Source organism: Pterocles gutturalis, unplaced genomic scaffold (genome assembly GCF_000699245.1).
Source record: "Pterocles gutturalis isolate BGI_N339 unplaced genomic scaffold, ASM69924v1 scaffold36517, whole genome shotgun sequence".
Classification (NCBI taxonomy): domain Eukaryota; kingdom Metazoa; phylum Chordata; class Aves; order Pterocliformes; family Pteroclidae; genus Pterocles; species Pterocles gutturalis.
In genome coordinates this window covers 1,295-14,703 of record NW_010114009.1, presented here as the reverse complement: position 1 = coordinate 14,703, position 13,409 = coordinate 1,295, and the positions used below count along the sequence as shown (strand labels likewise).

Sequence of the window (13,409 nt, the reverse complement as noted above, 5' to 3'; positions counted from 1 at the left end):
CCTGAGTCCCAGGAAAAGCTCCTTGTTTAACCAAGCTGGTCTTCTCTTCTGCCACTTTGTCTTTCTGCAGATGGGGACAGCCTGTTCCTGTGCTTTTAAAACCACCCTCTTAAGGAATGTCCAGCCTTCCTGGGCTCCCTTGCCCTTCAGGCAGGTCAGTGAGGCACTTCCCCTGGTAGGCTCGCTTACCAGCTGTGTCAGGAAGTTATCTTCCACACACTCCAAAAATCTCCTAGACTGCTTCCTCTCCACTGTGTTGTATTTCCAGCAGATGTCTGGCAAGTTGAAGTCTCCAACAAGAACAAGGGGGAGTGATCACGAGACTTCTGCCAGCTGCTTATAGGATGCCTCATCTGCTTCCTCCTGCTGGGAGCATGGCTTATAACACACTCCCAGCGGGATATCAGCCTTGTTACCCCTTCTCCTCATTCTTACCCATAAGCATTCAAACTTATCATCACAATCCTTGATTTCTATACAATCAAAACACTCCCTAACATATAGAGCCACCCCACCACCGCTCCTTCCTTGCCTATCCCTTCTGAAGAGCTTATAGCCGTCCATTGCAGCACTCCAGCTATGAGACTCGTCCCACCATGTTTCTGTGATGGCCACTAGGTCACAGCTGTTCTGTTTCACAATGGCCTCCAGCTCCTCCTCAGAGGAGGAGTCAGTAGCATGGTTCCCTAAAGAATGATGATAGATTTAGTTTTTTTCAACATTTTAATCAATGGTATGAGGAAGAGAGTAAAAACTGAGATGTCCAGCTCTGCAGGTGACATAAGCCCGTCTGGTTAACCAGCTGTTGCCTCACTTGTGAAGACACTCACAAAACTGATTATGCAAGACATTAGCCAATAAAGTTTGATGTGGGCAAATGTAAGGTAGTTTAGCTATGGAAAATTGCCTGAAATATTCCTACAAGATACTGAATTTGCAGTCAAAGAGGTGGAGAAAAATCATTGGGTCGTTGGTTACTGTAGTCTGAAGTTAGTAGCTCTATGAGGATAGCAGGTAAAAAAGCCAAAAACTGATGGATGTTGTCAGAGGAGAGAGCATCATCTTTCCTGGTTTTGGAACTGTGGCATTCATTTATGTTTGCTGCATTCTGATGAACAATGTAGTGGAATTACACTGTAACCCATTAAAAAAGGCAAATAAATGAGTAAGGGGATAGACCAGGCTTTATGAGATAACAGTGAAAAAGTTGGTATTTCAGACTGGAGAGGAAGAGACTGAGATGAGCATGGTCAAGCTTTAAAAAATCCTGAAGGTGATAGATGAGCTGCACGTGGAGCTCTTGCTCATAAAATCCTGCAGTACAACAAAGAGGCCATCCTTGATAAAACTAGTATGGAAATTCGTTTAAAACACATAAAAGTAAGCACATTAGACAGATGGTCATGAGGTTCTGGAGCTTGCTTCTGGAGGAGGTAATATCAGAAGATTTGAAAAGCAATTAGACAAATTCATGGACAACAAGGCCATAAACAGATAGTAAAAGGCATAGGAAGAGACACTCTAGCACAAAAATTTGTGTAGCTTCTGGGGGAGTAAAAGGAGAACAAACTGCAGAAAGCAGCAACGTGTACACAGTCTCCCTAAACAGCATCCTTTCTTGCTTTTGTCAGCCACAGTGACAGATCCTAGGTTTGGGGGGTCTGACCTAGTGGGATTTTTTTTTTATGTTCTTATGTCACATCTAATGCAACAAAGTAGGGCCAGTAAGGAAATTCACAAAGATGCACATCACATCTTTTGCAGAAGTAGCACAGAAGAATCCTGTGTTCAGAGAAATGCTGGAAAGGGTATATACGTTTAAGAAAGAAGGCATGGTAGTACATACCCAGCTATTTCAGAACACAAATTTATTACTGTCTTAGTTCTGTACAGTGAAAAAGGGGGACTACATGTCATGGTAAGCCTAAAACAGCAGCTTCATGGAGTCCCTTAGGGTACAGTGTAAAGGTGTGTTAGTGTTTCAGGGCTTTATTACACTGGGGAGAAACAGTTCTATATGCCGCAGCAGATCCACTCAGAAGCATGCACATCCACTCAGAGATGCGGTCATTACTGTCTCTTTTGTGGCTGCTCACAGATACTGTAATATGAGTACCTACTTGAAAGGTGACAGATTAATAATTTTTAACAGATGCAATGTAAAATGACAATAAATACATGCAAGGAAAAATAACAAGCTTTCTAAGTAGATAAGAGTTTTAACTCTTATGTATATCAAAGTATTCATTTATTACATTAGGATTTCACATTAGTAACATTAAAAAAAAGTTTACTGTTTTTATTTTCTTTTTAAATTTCAGCAATCTTCTGTAAGGAAAATAGAGTGGTCTGATTTTCTGGTCTAAGTGCAAGGCTAAACTTTTCATGATGCCCTAATTCTCAGCACTAATTAGACCCAAAACAGGTTTTCCTGGACTTCAAACAATGAACTTTCAGAAACCTATCCTCTGTGGCATTGCCATCAAAAATGAAACATAGCCGAGAAAACCAGAAAGATTTGGGGGGGAAAAGAAAAAAAAAGGTCAACAATGAGGAGACTACTTTTGCTGGTTTTAAGTAATGGCCACACTGAGAAGCAGAATTTTATTAGCTGAAATTGAAAGTCAAAAGAACTTAAGACTTATAAAATGGTGATGAAAATATCAAATCTCAAAACAATAAAAATGAAGGGACTGATTTTACGCCATTCAAGTCAGTAAGAGTTTTTTCCATTCACCTGAACAGGAGCAGAATCAACTCCCTGAAAACTTCTGTTATCAATTCCTTGAAACAATCTAGTGTTTCCCAGGGTCAAGAAGAATTTACTGTGAAAGAAATCCTTAAACCTAAAGAAGTGCATGTCATAGCCATCGTCATAAACAGTACCGTCCCACACAGCACAATGGAGACTCGTAGTACTGCCACAGAAAAGAAGGACTTGCTTTGCACTGGGAGCTGCTTCTAATTTTCTGGGAAAAAAAAAAGCTTTCTTTGAAGTATTGTAAGCCTGACATTTTTGGCAGGTTGCTTGAGGAAGTGCTGGTATGAATTTAAGTGTCTCATGTATCTACTCACTGGTACTCTGTTAGCTTTAATGAGCACAAATGTATCTATCAAAATAGACCGTGAACTTGAAAACTTAAGCTAGGCACTTACAGAAACATGTCCTGTCTGCTCTGCCACTTCTAAACAATCTTTTATCATTGGTAGATGATATAAGTGAGCCTGACACCAAACTGGGGTCAGATACAGTTTCAGGAAACTGTCGTATCCTTCTTCACATCATTAATAATAAAGGGAGAGTGCACAGCCAGGAAGCAGAAGCTGGGCCTGTTTTCATTATTACTCTGCAGGACAGAAGCATGGACTTCTCTGTTTTGCCAAACAACAACCATCCCGATAAATTCCTGCAACTGGAGGTGAAGTCTTTAGTGAAAAACTCTGCCTTTCTACAAGCCAGCCTGGCAAAATTCCCAGAAGCAGCTTTACCTGGAGTGCAGCACTGGCACAACAGGGTCTATTTACAGGTAAGGTCTAAAAGTGAATGATATTTTTCTGATTTTTCAACCTCATGAAGCTGAGACATCAGCTGTGGATTCAGCTTCCTGTATCTCTGAATCTGCATCACTAATATCCCTGTAAGTTTTCCCATTGACTTCAGTAAGGATCCAACTTAAAGAGAGGAGTTACTCTCTTCAGGGCAGCCCACTGACTTTGTTTTTAGTACATTAGGCTTTCTACTGCTCCTTGTAACATTTTCATAGCATCTCCCAGAAAGTCTACTCATGCCAAATACCAATTAATTGTACTAAAGGGGTGAACGGAATACCATCTCTGAATTAATAAGGAAAAAAACCCCAGACTTATTTCTGAAAGCCAGGCCACGACCCTCAAACTCAAGGGAAAGGCACACTAGAGAGCATTATTCATGCTAGTGTCTCACAAGATTATATATGTCTACAGAGTTCACCAAAGCTTCCTCTTTGTTTCGCCTTGTTTCTCCCATTCTACTTTGACCTCCCTGTTACCCTGACAGACAGCTGTTGAAAGTGCGAAACATACTGACCGTATTAATTCAGATTATTATATCGAGGTAGCAGCAGTTTCTTGGTAAAAAAGTGAATGTGTGCTGCCTAGTAGAGGCCCTGGAGCCTGCAGAGGAGAAGTTCATGTCTGGATCAGCAGCAGTACAGCTGCATCAGCTCACACCCCTCTGGGCCCCACTTGCCGCTCCACAGCTCTCCTTCCCTGCTGCCTGGGGAGCCCCTCGCCTTTCCCCACCCCTAGCGTGAGCAAAAGCTCAGAGGTCTGGTTCTTGTCAAGGGATAGAGATGCACAGGAGCGGCTGGGGGCAGGGAGGGTGGAGAAGGGTCTGCATCCTGAGGATCCTTACGGTGGGCATCCAATTCCCTGGGGCAATGGGGAGTGGGAGCTGAAAAAGCATCAACTTGGGGGAGGGGAAGAGAAAGATCCTTAAAGTCTCCCACAGCTGCTTCTCTCCTCTCAGACATTTCTCCCCACTAGCTTCCCAAAGCCTTTCACTCCCTCCCGAAGTCTGTTCCAGTCCTCACCCACATGCAAAGGTCCTCCCCCTCCTGACACCCACTTCCATGACCCCCTCTAACCTTCCCTAGCCTCTTCCCCATTCCTCCCCCCCTGCCTGCCCCAATGCCTCCAGCTGCCTCTGCTCGTATTGTATAATCTTTGCTGGCCATTCCCCAAGGAGTGCTGGGGAGGGTTGGGGGGCGGGGAGCTCATGGACGCCCGCCCGTCTCCCGTGCAAAGAGAGAAGGAGCCTACGGGATCCCAAACAATGGGGTATGGTGCAATGCTGGCCTCGCTCCCCACCCCACCTAAGCCCCTCTTTTGTGCCGGAGGGAGGCAGCCACACACAGAGCCTCCTCCGCAGCAGGGATACTTCTCCCTATAGTCGTTAAACAGGACGCGCTGTCACTGAGCCAGGGCTGCAGAGCTGCGGGTGGATTAAAAATGTGTAGGGAGCCCTGGGCTTTTTCGACTTGTGCTCTGCCTTTTGCCACCAGCGAGAGGGTTTTCCTGGAAGTCTGTTCCCAGCACCGGGATGGCCATTTCAAAGGAAAAGTCTGTGCTCACCATGTCTTCACAAATGCAGTTTGCAATGCGTTTTTTATGAATGTTAAACCTGGGGCACAACCTATACTTTTAAGTGCAGTCATGAGTGAATTCAAGCTGTCCAAATTCATTGTGCCTTATTCTCTCTCCCTTATGAGCTCGCCTCCTTTTTTTCCCTTTTGCTGACAATCAAAGAAAGGGAAAAGAACTGATGAGTTCCAGACGTTAGAATAAACACGGTGGCACAGTGGAGAACTAATGGCGCAGGAAAAACATGTTTTGCTTTAAAATGAGAGAGCTAATGGGGCTAAGGGTTAGTTAATTCAGAAACAGAAACGGGGGGGAGGGGGGAGGAGGAGGGGTCGAGGGAGAGGGTGGTGAGGGAGGAGAATTCATTTCAGAACATATGTGTGTGACCTAGAGGCTCCCAAAGTCATTAAACCTTGAGAGTAGCCCAAATTCCCTCTTCAGAAATTCATTTTCTTTTAAGAAACTATTGCTACTCAGCGCTCCCCATGTAAAGTGACTTCTCAGTGGCATGTTCTCTTCCAGACCTTTATTATGAGATCACTTAAATTCAAGTGCACTTAAGCATGTATGTGTTTTCTCCACCTGTAAGTTTTAAAATTTATTTCCATTATAAAAAGCAGCTTGACATAATGACAAGTCCTATTGCTGACCAAAAAGTTGCTGCTCTTTCTTCTTGTTTTATTCATCCACATCAGGCAAACTGAACAGCTTCCCTACTTAGGGTATATTTTCATCATCTACTTTGAATAAAACAAACCATAAAGCAGTGCAGGAATATTGGCCCTTCCTTGTGAAAAGCAGCATAAAAAGCACAGAACATTTCTCCTGCAGATGACTAGCTACTGACAGCTTTCTGATTGCCCTGAAAATTTCCAGTCCTGCCGGAGTCTGCCCCACAATGTGTTTTAGTGCTTAGTATACACCAGGTGATTAATCCCCTCTATCTGTTTCTGATAGCTGGGATGCATGTCTCCCCTGTGGTCTACCTTGTCATTTTTGGCAATTCTCGGACTTCTCTTTCCTGTTTGTATTTCCGTTTTCACCTTTCTGGAAGACAGCAGAGAGCATTTGGTCTTTGAACACCATGCTGCTTCTTGTCATGGTGCTCCTTGTCATGTTGCTCCTGCTTAGGAGTTCACAACTCAGAACAAATTTTGGCCTGCAGGTACTACAGTTACCATTCTAACTGCACCCCTAACCCTTCCTGGTCTCTCATCTGAGCTAATACGTATGTCCTGCCTTTGCTGGTTTCTTGGTGTACCAGGACAAGAGATTTTTTTTTTTACCTATAAATTAAGCACTGGCTTACAGTCACTTATTTGTCCCCTGGCTCATACATAGGTTACATACTTTCCCTTATTCTTCCCTAGACATCTGCGACTGGCCACAGTCAGAGCCAGCTGCAAGGCTGGCAGGAGCTTTGGCCTGACACCGTACAGAAGTTTTCATATAATGCACTCACAACCCTGCAGAGCTCCATTACCAATGACAGATAAAACAGGTTTCTTTAAGTAAACAATTCATTACAAGGACAGAAATACTCTCTACGCTTCACAATTAAAATAGTCTGTATGAATGCCTACTTTTCTCTAAATATTCCTGACACTTTGGCTTAAGCGTTTGTAACTATCTACTGATCCCCTTCCTGTCCATGTCAGGTGGTTTCCAAGGTTGGTCTGTAGTATCTGATGCTGTCTTATGTCTCTGACAAACAATTCAGATCCCCTTCAGTTCCTTTGGTAAAAAAAACTAGCATTCTCAGAAATACTTGATGTGATCTGTCTGCCCACTGTATTTTAGATCTGCTTACCTATGCTTGATTACTCCTTGCCTTCCTGATTGCTTTTCCACAGCATTCCCTATGAGATCAAATTTGTTCAGGAAATTTTAAAGAGCGAATAATTATTTGTCCTGATAAATTAACTTTTTTTTGTTGACCAAATGCCTACCAACACCTACACAGTTATTACAGCTACCACAGGGATTCTTGGGTTACTATCTAGCAGCTTTTTATCTGTCAGCCTTCTTGTCTGTTGGCCTTCTTGTCTGTCTTAGAAACAGGTCTCTACATCAGAAAAATGCCCATCCAGGTGGTGGGGGAGTCCTTCAGAGTGCGTTAAAAGGCTTTTGCGCAACAGAGACCTATGGTTTTAGACAAATTGCGTGCAAATTTAATAATCACCGTGCTACCAACTTTCATTAGGATTGAGGAGGAGGTTACAAAAGAAATTCTGCAGCACCTGGTAGCCCTAAGTTCCTCAAAGAGTCCCTTGGTTAAAACTCCTAGGCGCAGCTACCCATCAACAGCATTTGTTGCTTTCATTGACTATCTCCCCCAGCTGCAGATGGAGATCATGGCTAACCACAGAACAAGAGTAGCTAACTTTCTTTGGGGGTAAGTAAAGAAAAGTGTAACTTGGAGGAAGTACCATTCCTTAATTTTTTAGGCATCTCTTCGATCTCTTCTTGCAGGTAGATGGGCTTGAGACCAAGGCCTAGCCTTAACAGCTGATGTCCTGGTTTTGGTGGGTGATTAGCTTGGTGTCTCACGTCACAGACTGAGGATAGAAGAGTCAGACTCTCAGGCTGTTCAGTGCTAACAGCAATGATAACAGTGGGGAAAAAAAAAGGACAAAGTCAAGATAAAAATTAGATAAAAATGTTTCCTAGTAATACAGATTAATTTATTGTTTCAGTTATATATAGTAACATACCTATATGCATAATTTGCATTATGAAATAATCATCAAGAAAAACCTGTAGAGCAAGCATATTTTGACCCTGGGATGGCACTAGCATTGACTCTCTACAGATCTTCAAGCTTTTTACAGAATCCTGTTTTTGTACATGTCAGCTCTCTGGGTCTGCCAATGAGGGACAAGCCGCCTTCAGTGAAATATGAGTTATAAAACATAACAGCTTTCTTGCTCATGAGCTATATGTGGATCAAACACAATTACGTGTTTGCAGAGTTGAGCATTTTTCATCTTGTTAAATGAGTATTTCAACTACAGTTTCTCAGAGTTCTACACAACTATTGCTGCTTTGAGTATTTCCTGTTCCCTCCTTTCATTCAGTGAATAGTAAGAGAAACTGCCTACTATTAGCTTGGATTTGATCTGTTCCACCCTCACTCACACTAGCTTCTCAGGCAGAGCGTGTATCACATAAATTCTGTAACACCTATGGATACCTAAGTTTACAATACTTTCATCTTTCTTTGAACATTTGCTTCATTAATCAGAATCAAAACATAGAGGTCTGGGAAAACTGTTGGGAGATATTTTGAATCCTAAAAGAAAAAATATGTAGCTTTTGCCAGAATTAAGACTAGCAGGCATATTTTTATTACCTTATCTCCCTCTGTTTCTCTGCTTCTATAAATGCACGTGGTTCATGCAGTCTTCTGCTTATTTCTCTGCCTCATTTCTTGGATCTAAACCTTTTTTTTTTTTTTTTTTTTTTTTCCTAATGTGCTTCAGGCTTCTGTCCTTCCTTTTCCCTAACTTGTATCTAGAAAATACCTACTGCAGAAGTTTCACAACCAAGCATTCGCCTGCACTGAAGTGTATTATCCTGATTAGTTTGGCACGTCAATATCTGTCCTAAAAAACTTCTGCAAAATATCTCCTACCCCCAATTCCAGTCCAGTTCTCATTGTAAAATCCTGTTTTCCCTCCTATCCTATTCCCTGCCTACCTCTGCTCCAGTTTACCACATTCTCCTGTTTTCATGCCTGTGAAAAGGAAGGTAACTCCAGACAGAAGGGGCAAAAAGTTTTACCACAAAGCACTCTCTTTATGAATAAATTTTGCATCATGCCATCTATTAAAAGTTTTGGAGCAGTTTATTTAAAACAGCATTATAAATTACTGTCAAGTTGCATTCTTTTCACAACATTTTAGCCTGAGGAGACTGAACATCCCCTGGTGAGACGGTCTGCGTTCTTCAACAAAATGTTCTCCAAGTACAACAATCTAGCAAGCCTGAGGGATCATTAAAGCATTATTAAAGTCAATGACAAATTTTAAATAAGAAATCAAATGAAATAAAATAAAATACATAAAATAAAATAAAATTCAGTCAGGAAGGAAAGACAGTTAAAAACACCAGCTCAGCTGCACTCTGGCCAGTACAACCCAGAGGGCTTCAGTGCCAGCTGTAACTGCAATGCAAAGAGTAGTATTGTCAGGGGATATGTCAAGGCTAAGGAATGACATATGGAAATTATGAGCTAATAGAGGGACTGGGAGGGCACTGAGGATCCACCCACTTACTAATGGTAATTATTGTTGGGAAACATGCTTAGTCACTTGTGCACAATTTAGTGATAAGAATGCCAGCATGATGCTTCCTCCTAGGGGTTCCTAGACAAAGGTTGTTCTTTTCTCCACCTTTCCTTTCTAAAGGAAAACAGTCTTCCTGCTTCCTTCTACACCTGCCTACCCCAGACTAACTCACACTTATCTATGCATGAGCAAAGGTATCGAGGCACAAAGCAGGCGATGACACATAGCAGCTGGATTCCACTGAAAGGGGATTCACAAGCCCATGAAGGGGGCAGAAAATTACTCAAGCAGAAGAAGCCAGCAGTTTGTTATCAGCTTAGGGTCCTGCACTGGATGATGTGGGATGTGAGAAGTTCACAGAGACAGTGTGTGGGAGAAGGTGGGAGCCCAGGGGGTCCCTGGGGAGGAAGGAGAAGCAGGATGTGCCCCTAGCAGCAGCAAGCCCTTCAGCAGCTGAAATCCACCCAGACTGTGGCACCTGAATGACTGGAGATACCAATACAAGTTAAATACCCTGGGAAAGACCTTTTTCATGGAAGGAAGTTTCACAGATCCCAGCCTCTTCATCGGCTGCTTCTGATGTACACTCACTTTATGGGAGCCTGGCAGAGGGTGCTGCCCACACCTTTGTGATTTCTGAGGGTGGAAGAGCACTTGGGTGTGCTCCACTCCCAGCATGTCTGCCAAAGGGCCACCAGCTCAGGCCAAGGCTCCCCATGTCTCAACATACTCCCCGTGTTTCAACATAAAGTTCCTGAGAACGAAGGTGCTAATGGGGAAGTGATGTTTGCTAATGTGGAAAGCTGAGTCTCCGCTGTGATGGTTCTGCAGAAACAGTCTTGAAACACAGAAGAGGTGTTAGCATAAGGCAAGGGTTCTGGCAGAAGCAGGTCTCTGGGGAAGGTGATGCACCACCACAACCACAGATCAGTGACAGATTAATTCAAAGTCTTGGGGACAGAAGGTTATGATGAACCAAAATGTTGAACAGTTTGAATTAGAGAGTTTACGTGCGATCTTCCATGCAATTACAGATCAAAAAGCTATGGTAACTGCCATCTTACTGGCCCCTGAAAAGAATCTTAGTGCTGTCTTAATCAGCAGCTTGTGAGTTCTCAAAAAATGTGATCCTACCAGGGTCATTCATCCTCCTCCCTTGCCAGCCCCTGTTCTCAAAGGTCTGATTTAACAACTGTTGTCGCTGGGAAACTGCTCAGATATTTGAGTACCCTTGAGTTCTGATAGTGTCTGAATTAAGGACTCTCCCTAAGTTGAATGAAGGGCCTCTTTGTCATCCTGGAACAGGTCTAGCATTCAACATCATGAACAGAACTGCGAATCATGTTCTTGCTGTCAGAGGTGCAACTCCAGTCAAGGCAGTCACTTACACACCGCTATGCCTGTGCTTCATTCTTCTTTGTCCTTACAGCTCTGCTTCTGCATCATACGTCCATGGCTTTCATCAGAACTGCATCTCCTACTGCGGTGCTCCATAGCATTGACATGCTAAAGCACAGGTTTTCTTTCAGCAGGCATTATAATGCCAGTTCACATTTGCAAAAGAGTTTAATGTTCAGATTGTACCCATGTGCTTTCCCCAGAAGGAAGAAATTTGCCCAGAGTGAACAGTCAGGTTCCCTCACTGCACTGTAGATGTTTGCCAGAATGAGAAAAATTGTTGCACGTGTAATTTGAAAAATTATTCTATTGTGTGACAAATGATAACTGTGGAAGGGGACCTGTGTCATAGGTAAATGGAGATGAAAGCCAACTTCTGATCTAATTTGTGCCTTACAGAGAGAAAAGAGAAATGTCACTGAGCTACCGGGCTTGAAATCAAAAGGGGTCAGTCAAGAAATGATAGACAAAGCCCTTGGGAAACACATTACACCTGTCACCCTGAAATCTACAATCAAAAGCAACCCCTTGTATAGTGATATCCACATAGGTGATGACAGGGAGGAGAAGAAAAAGACCCCTTCCTGGACCGTGCAAGACTATGACAGACACTCCCTGCATTCTAACTTGGCCAGCCACATAAAGGTAATGAGCTGCTTGAGCAATGTGAATTGCTACGAGCTGTGTGGTGTGTGCATGAACCACTGTGCAGCCTGCTTGGTTTTTTTGGTGGGGTTCCAAAGGTAAATATGGACATATTTTCCAGCATAGACATGACACTAACATGAGTCTGATCTGGAAAAGAAGTCTACATATCTGGTTAGACTCCAGGAATTTCACTTCTGCAGAACACGACCTCTGTGACTAGAGAAAGCCTTAAACCGCAACACCCCGCAACTCAGCCTCCCTGTTTATATAGGGGAGACCACTATTCATGCTGTGAAAAAAAGTGTAGGTAATGAACCAGAGTCCAACCTAATCCTAACGCAGAGCTGAGGAAGAGGCATTTGAGATCATTACATCCATGTACCCCAACACTGACCACAATAAACAAGGCACTTAAACACTATATGCCCACTTTACTGACTGTTCATAACATAATTCTTTTATCAAATAACATACATTTTCTCAGCCTCTCCCATGCTATGCAGGATCCTGCTTGCCTGAGAGTTGACACAAATCACTTTTAGGGTTCCTTTTGTGGGGTTTTTCTGCTGTTCCCTTTTTTGGAAGGGAACTCAGGTCTGTGTTTATAAATCAGTTGTCTTGAGGAGACAACATGGTTTCTTCTGGATTTTTTAATCACATTTCAATGGCTGGTGTCCTACATTTGGTTCCTGGCTGAAAAGTGTGGTTTTAATTTTCCCCAGTGGAACATTTGCAGCATCTGGCAAGTAGCGCAACCTATGTTCAAGTGAAAGTTTCTTGCATTTGTGTTGTGATGCCTTAAATTCATTAATCACTCTCTGATGATAGCCAAAATACTTCTGGCTATGTTCTAATGACTTGATGTGCAAGAGAGAGGAACTGAGTTCATTTTCTGATTTTTCTTTTAGGAAAATCCTCATGACCTACAGTTCTGGATGGGAGATATTTATACTCCTGGGTATGATACATTGTTAAAAAAGAAAGAGAGAGAAAAAAAGCATTCCAAATGTTGCCGAATCATCCTGCTCATGGTGCTAGCTGTTTGCATCCTGATTACCATAGTCACGCTCAGCGTTTTACTTGCATAGAACAGCCAAATTATGTTGATGGTATTTTTTTTCAATAAATATTTTATTAAGCTATTCCCCTCCCTTGTTTTATTTGCATTCTAATTTTTTGTCACAAATACAAAATTTGTTTGACATCACTATTTTACAATGTCCCTGTGCAGCCTAGGGAACTGATCCAGAAAAGAGACAAATACTCTGAGCATGGCAGAATGTCTCCTTATGGGTGTAATTAAAAAAGAAAACTACATATATATGCTACTTTTCTTAGTGCCTTCTTCTTTGTATTAGTGTTTGGGTCAGTATGTGTGGTAAGGTACATATACTAGGTACAGACAACCAGCTGACTATTCATTCTGATAAACACCTACCATCCTGTTCATTTTTTTATGATAGCTATTATTGGAATATAGTCAGGTATGATAAAGCAGCATTCAAGATATCCCAAAGAATTTACACATTACTTAGTGACTGAATGCATTGCTGCAATGATGCAACACTTAGTAAAAAGGTAGCCTAAATGCATGAGTGTTTTTTTATATTTTTTCAGAGAGAAAAAACAATAACAAAATCAAACCTAAAAAGTAGACTGCTGAGCTTCTGTAAAAAAAAATTCTGTGAGACCTCAGACAGGGATTCTTCATCCCTGTGTCATGTTCTTTGAACATGTAACATCTCTGTCACCCCAAAAGATGGAGTGCCAATACTTTTTTAATCTGATACATTAAAAACAGGAGCAAAATTGGTGGAGTACTAGAGTATAAACTGGAATTAGACCACACCTTAAAAAGATTAAAGCTATATAGCCATGCTGTCAAAAAGGGTCTGTGTAAATGAAAGGACACTCAGACAATTAAGTTCATACACCTCAGAATACTTCAGGAGA

General features: G+C 42.2%; 1 protein-coding gene across 1 annotated transcript; it reads left to right on the top strand.

Moving 5' to 3' along the window:
- Positions 1 to 3,362: 3,362 nt before the first annotated feature.
- KIAA1024L (KIAA1024-like ortholog) lies at positions 3,363 to 12,544 on the top strand. Its single transcript, XM_010074713.1, has 3 exons — positions 3,363 to 3,527; positions 11,208 to 11,453; positions 12,365 to 12,544. Exons 1-3 carry the CDS (start codon positions 3,363 to 3,365, stop codon positions 12,542 to 12,544), a joined length of 591 nt encoding a protein of 196 aa, XP_010073015.1.
- Positions 12,545 to 13,409: the final 865 nt, after the last annotated feature.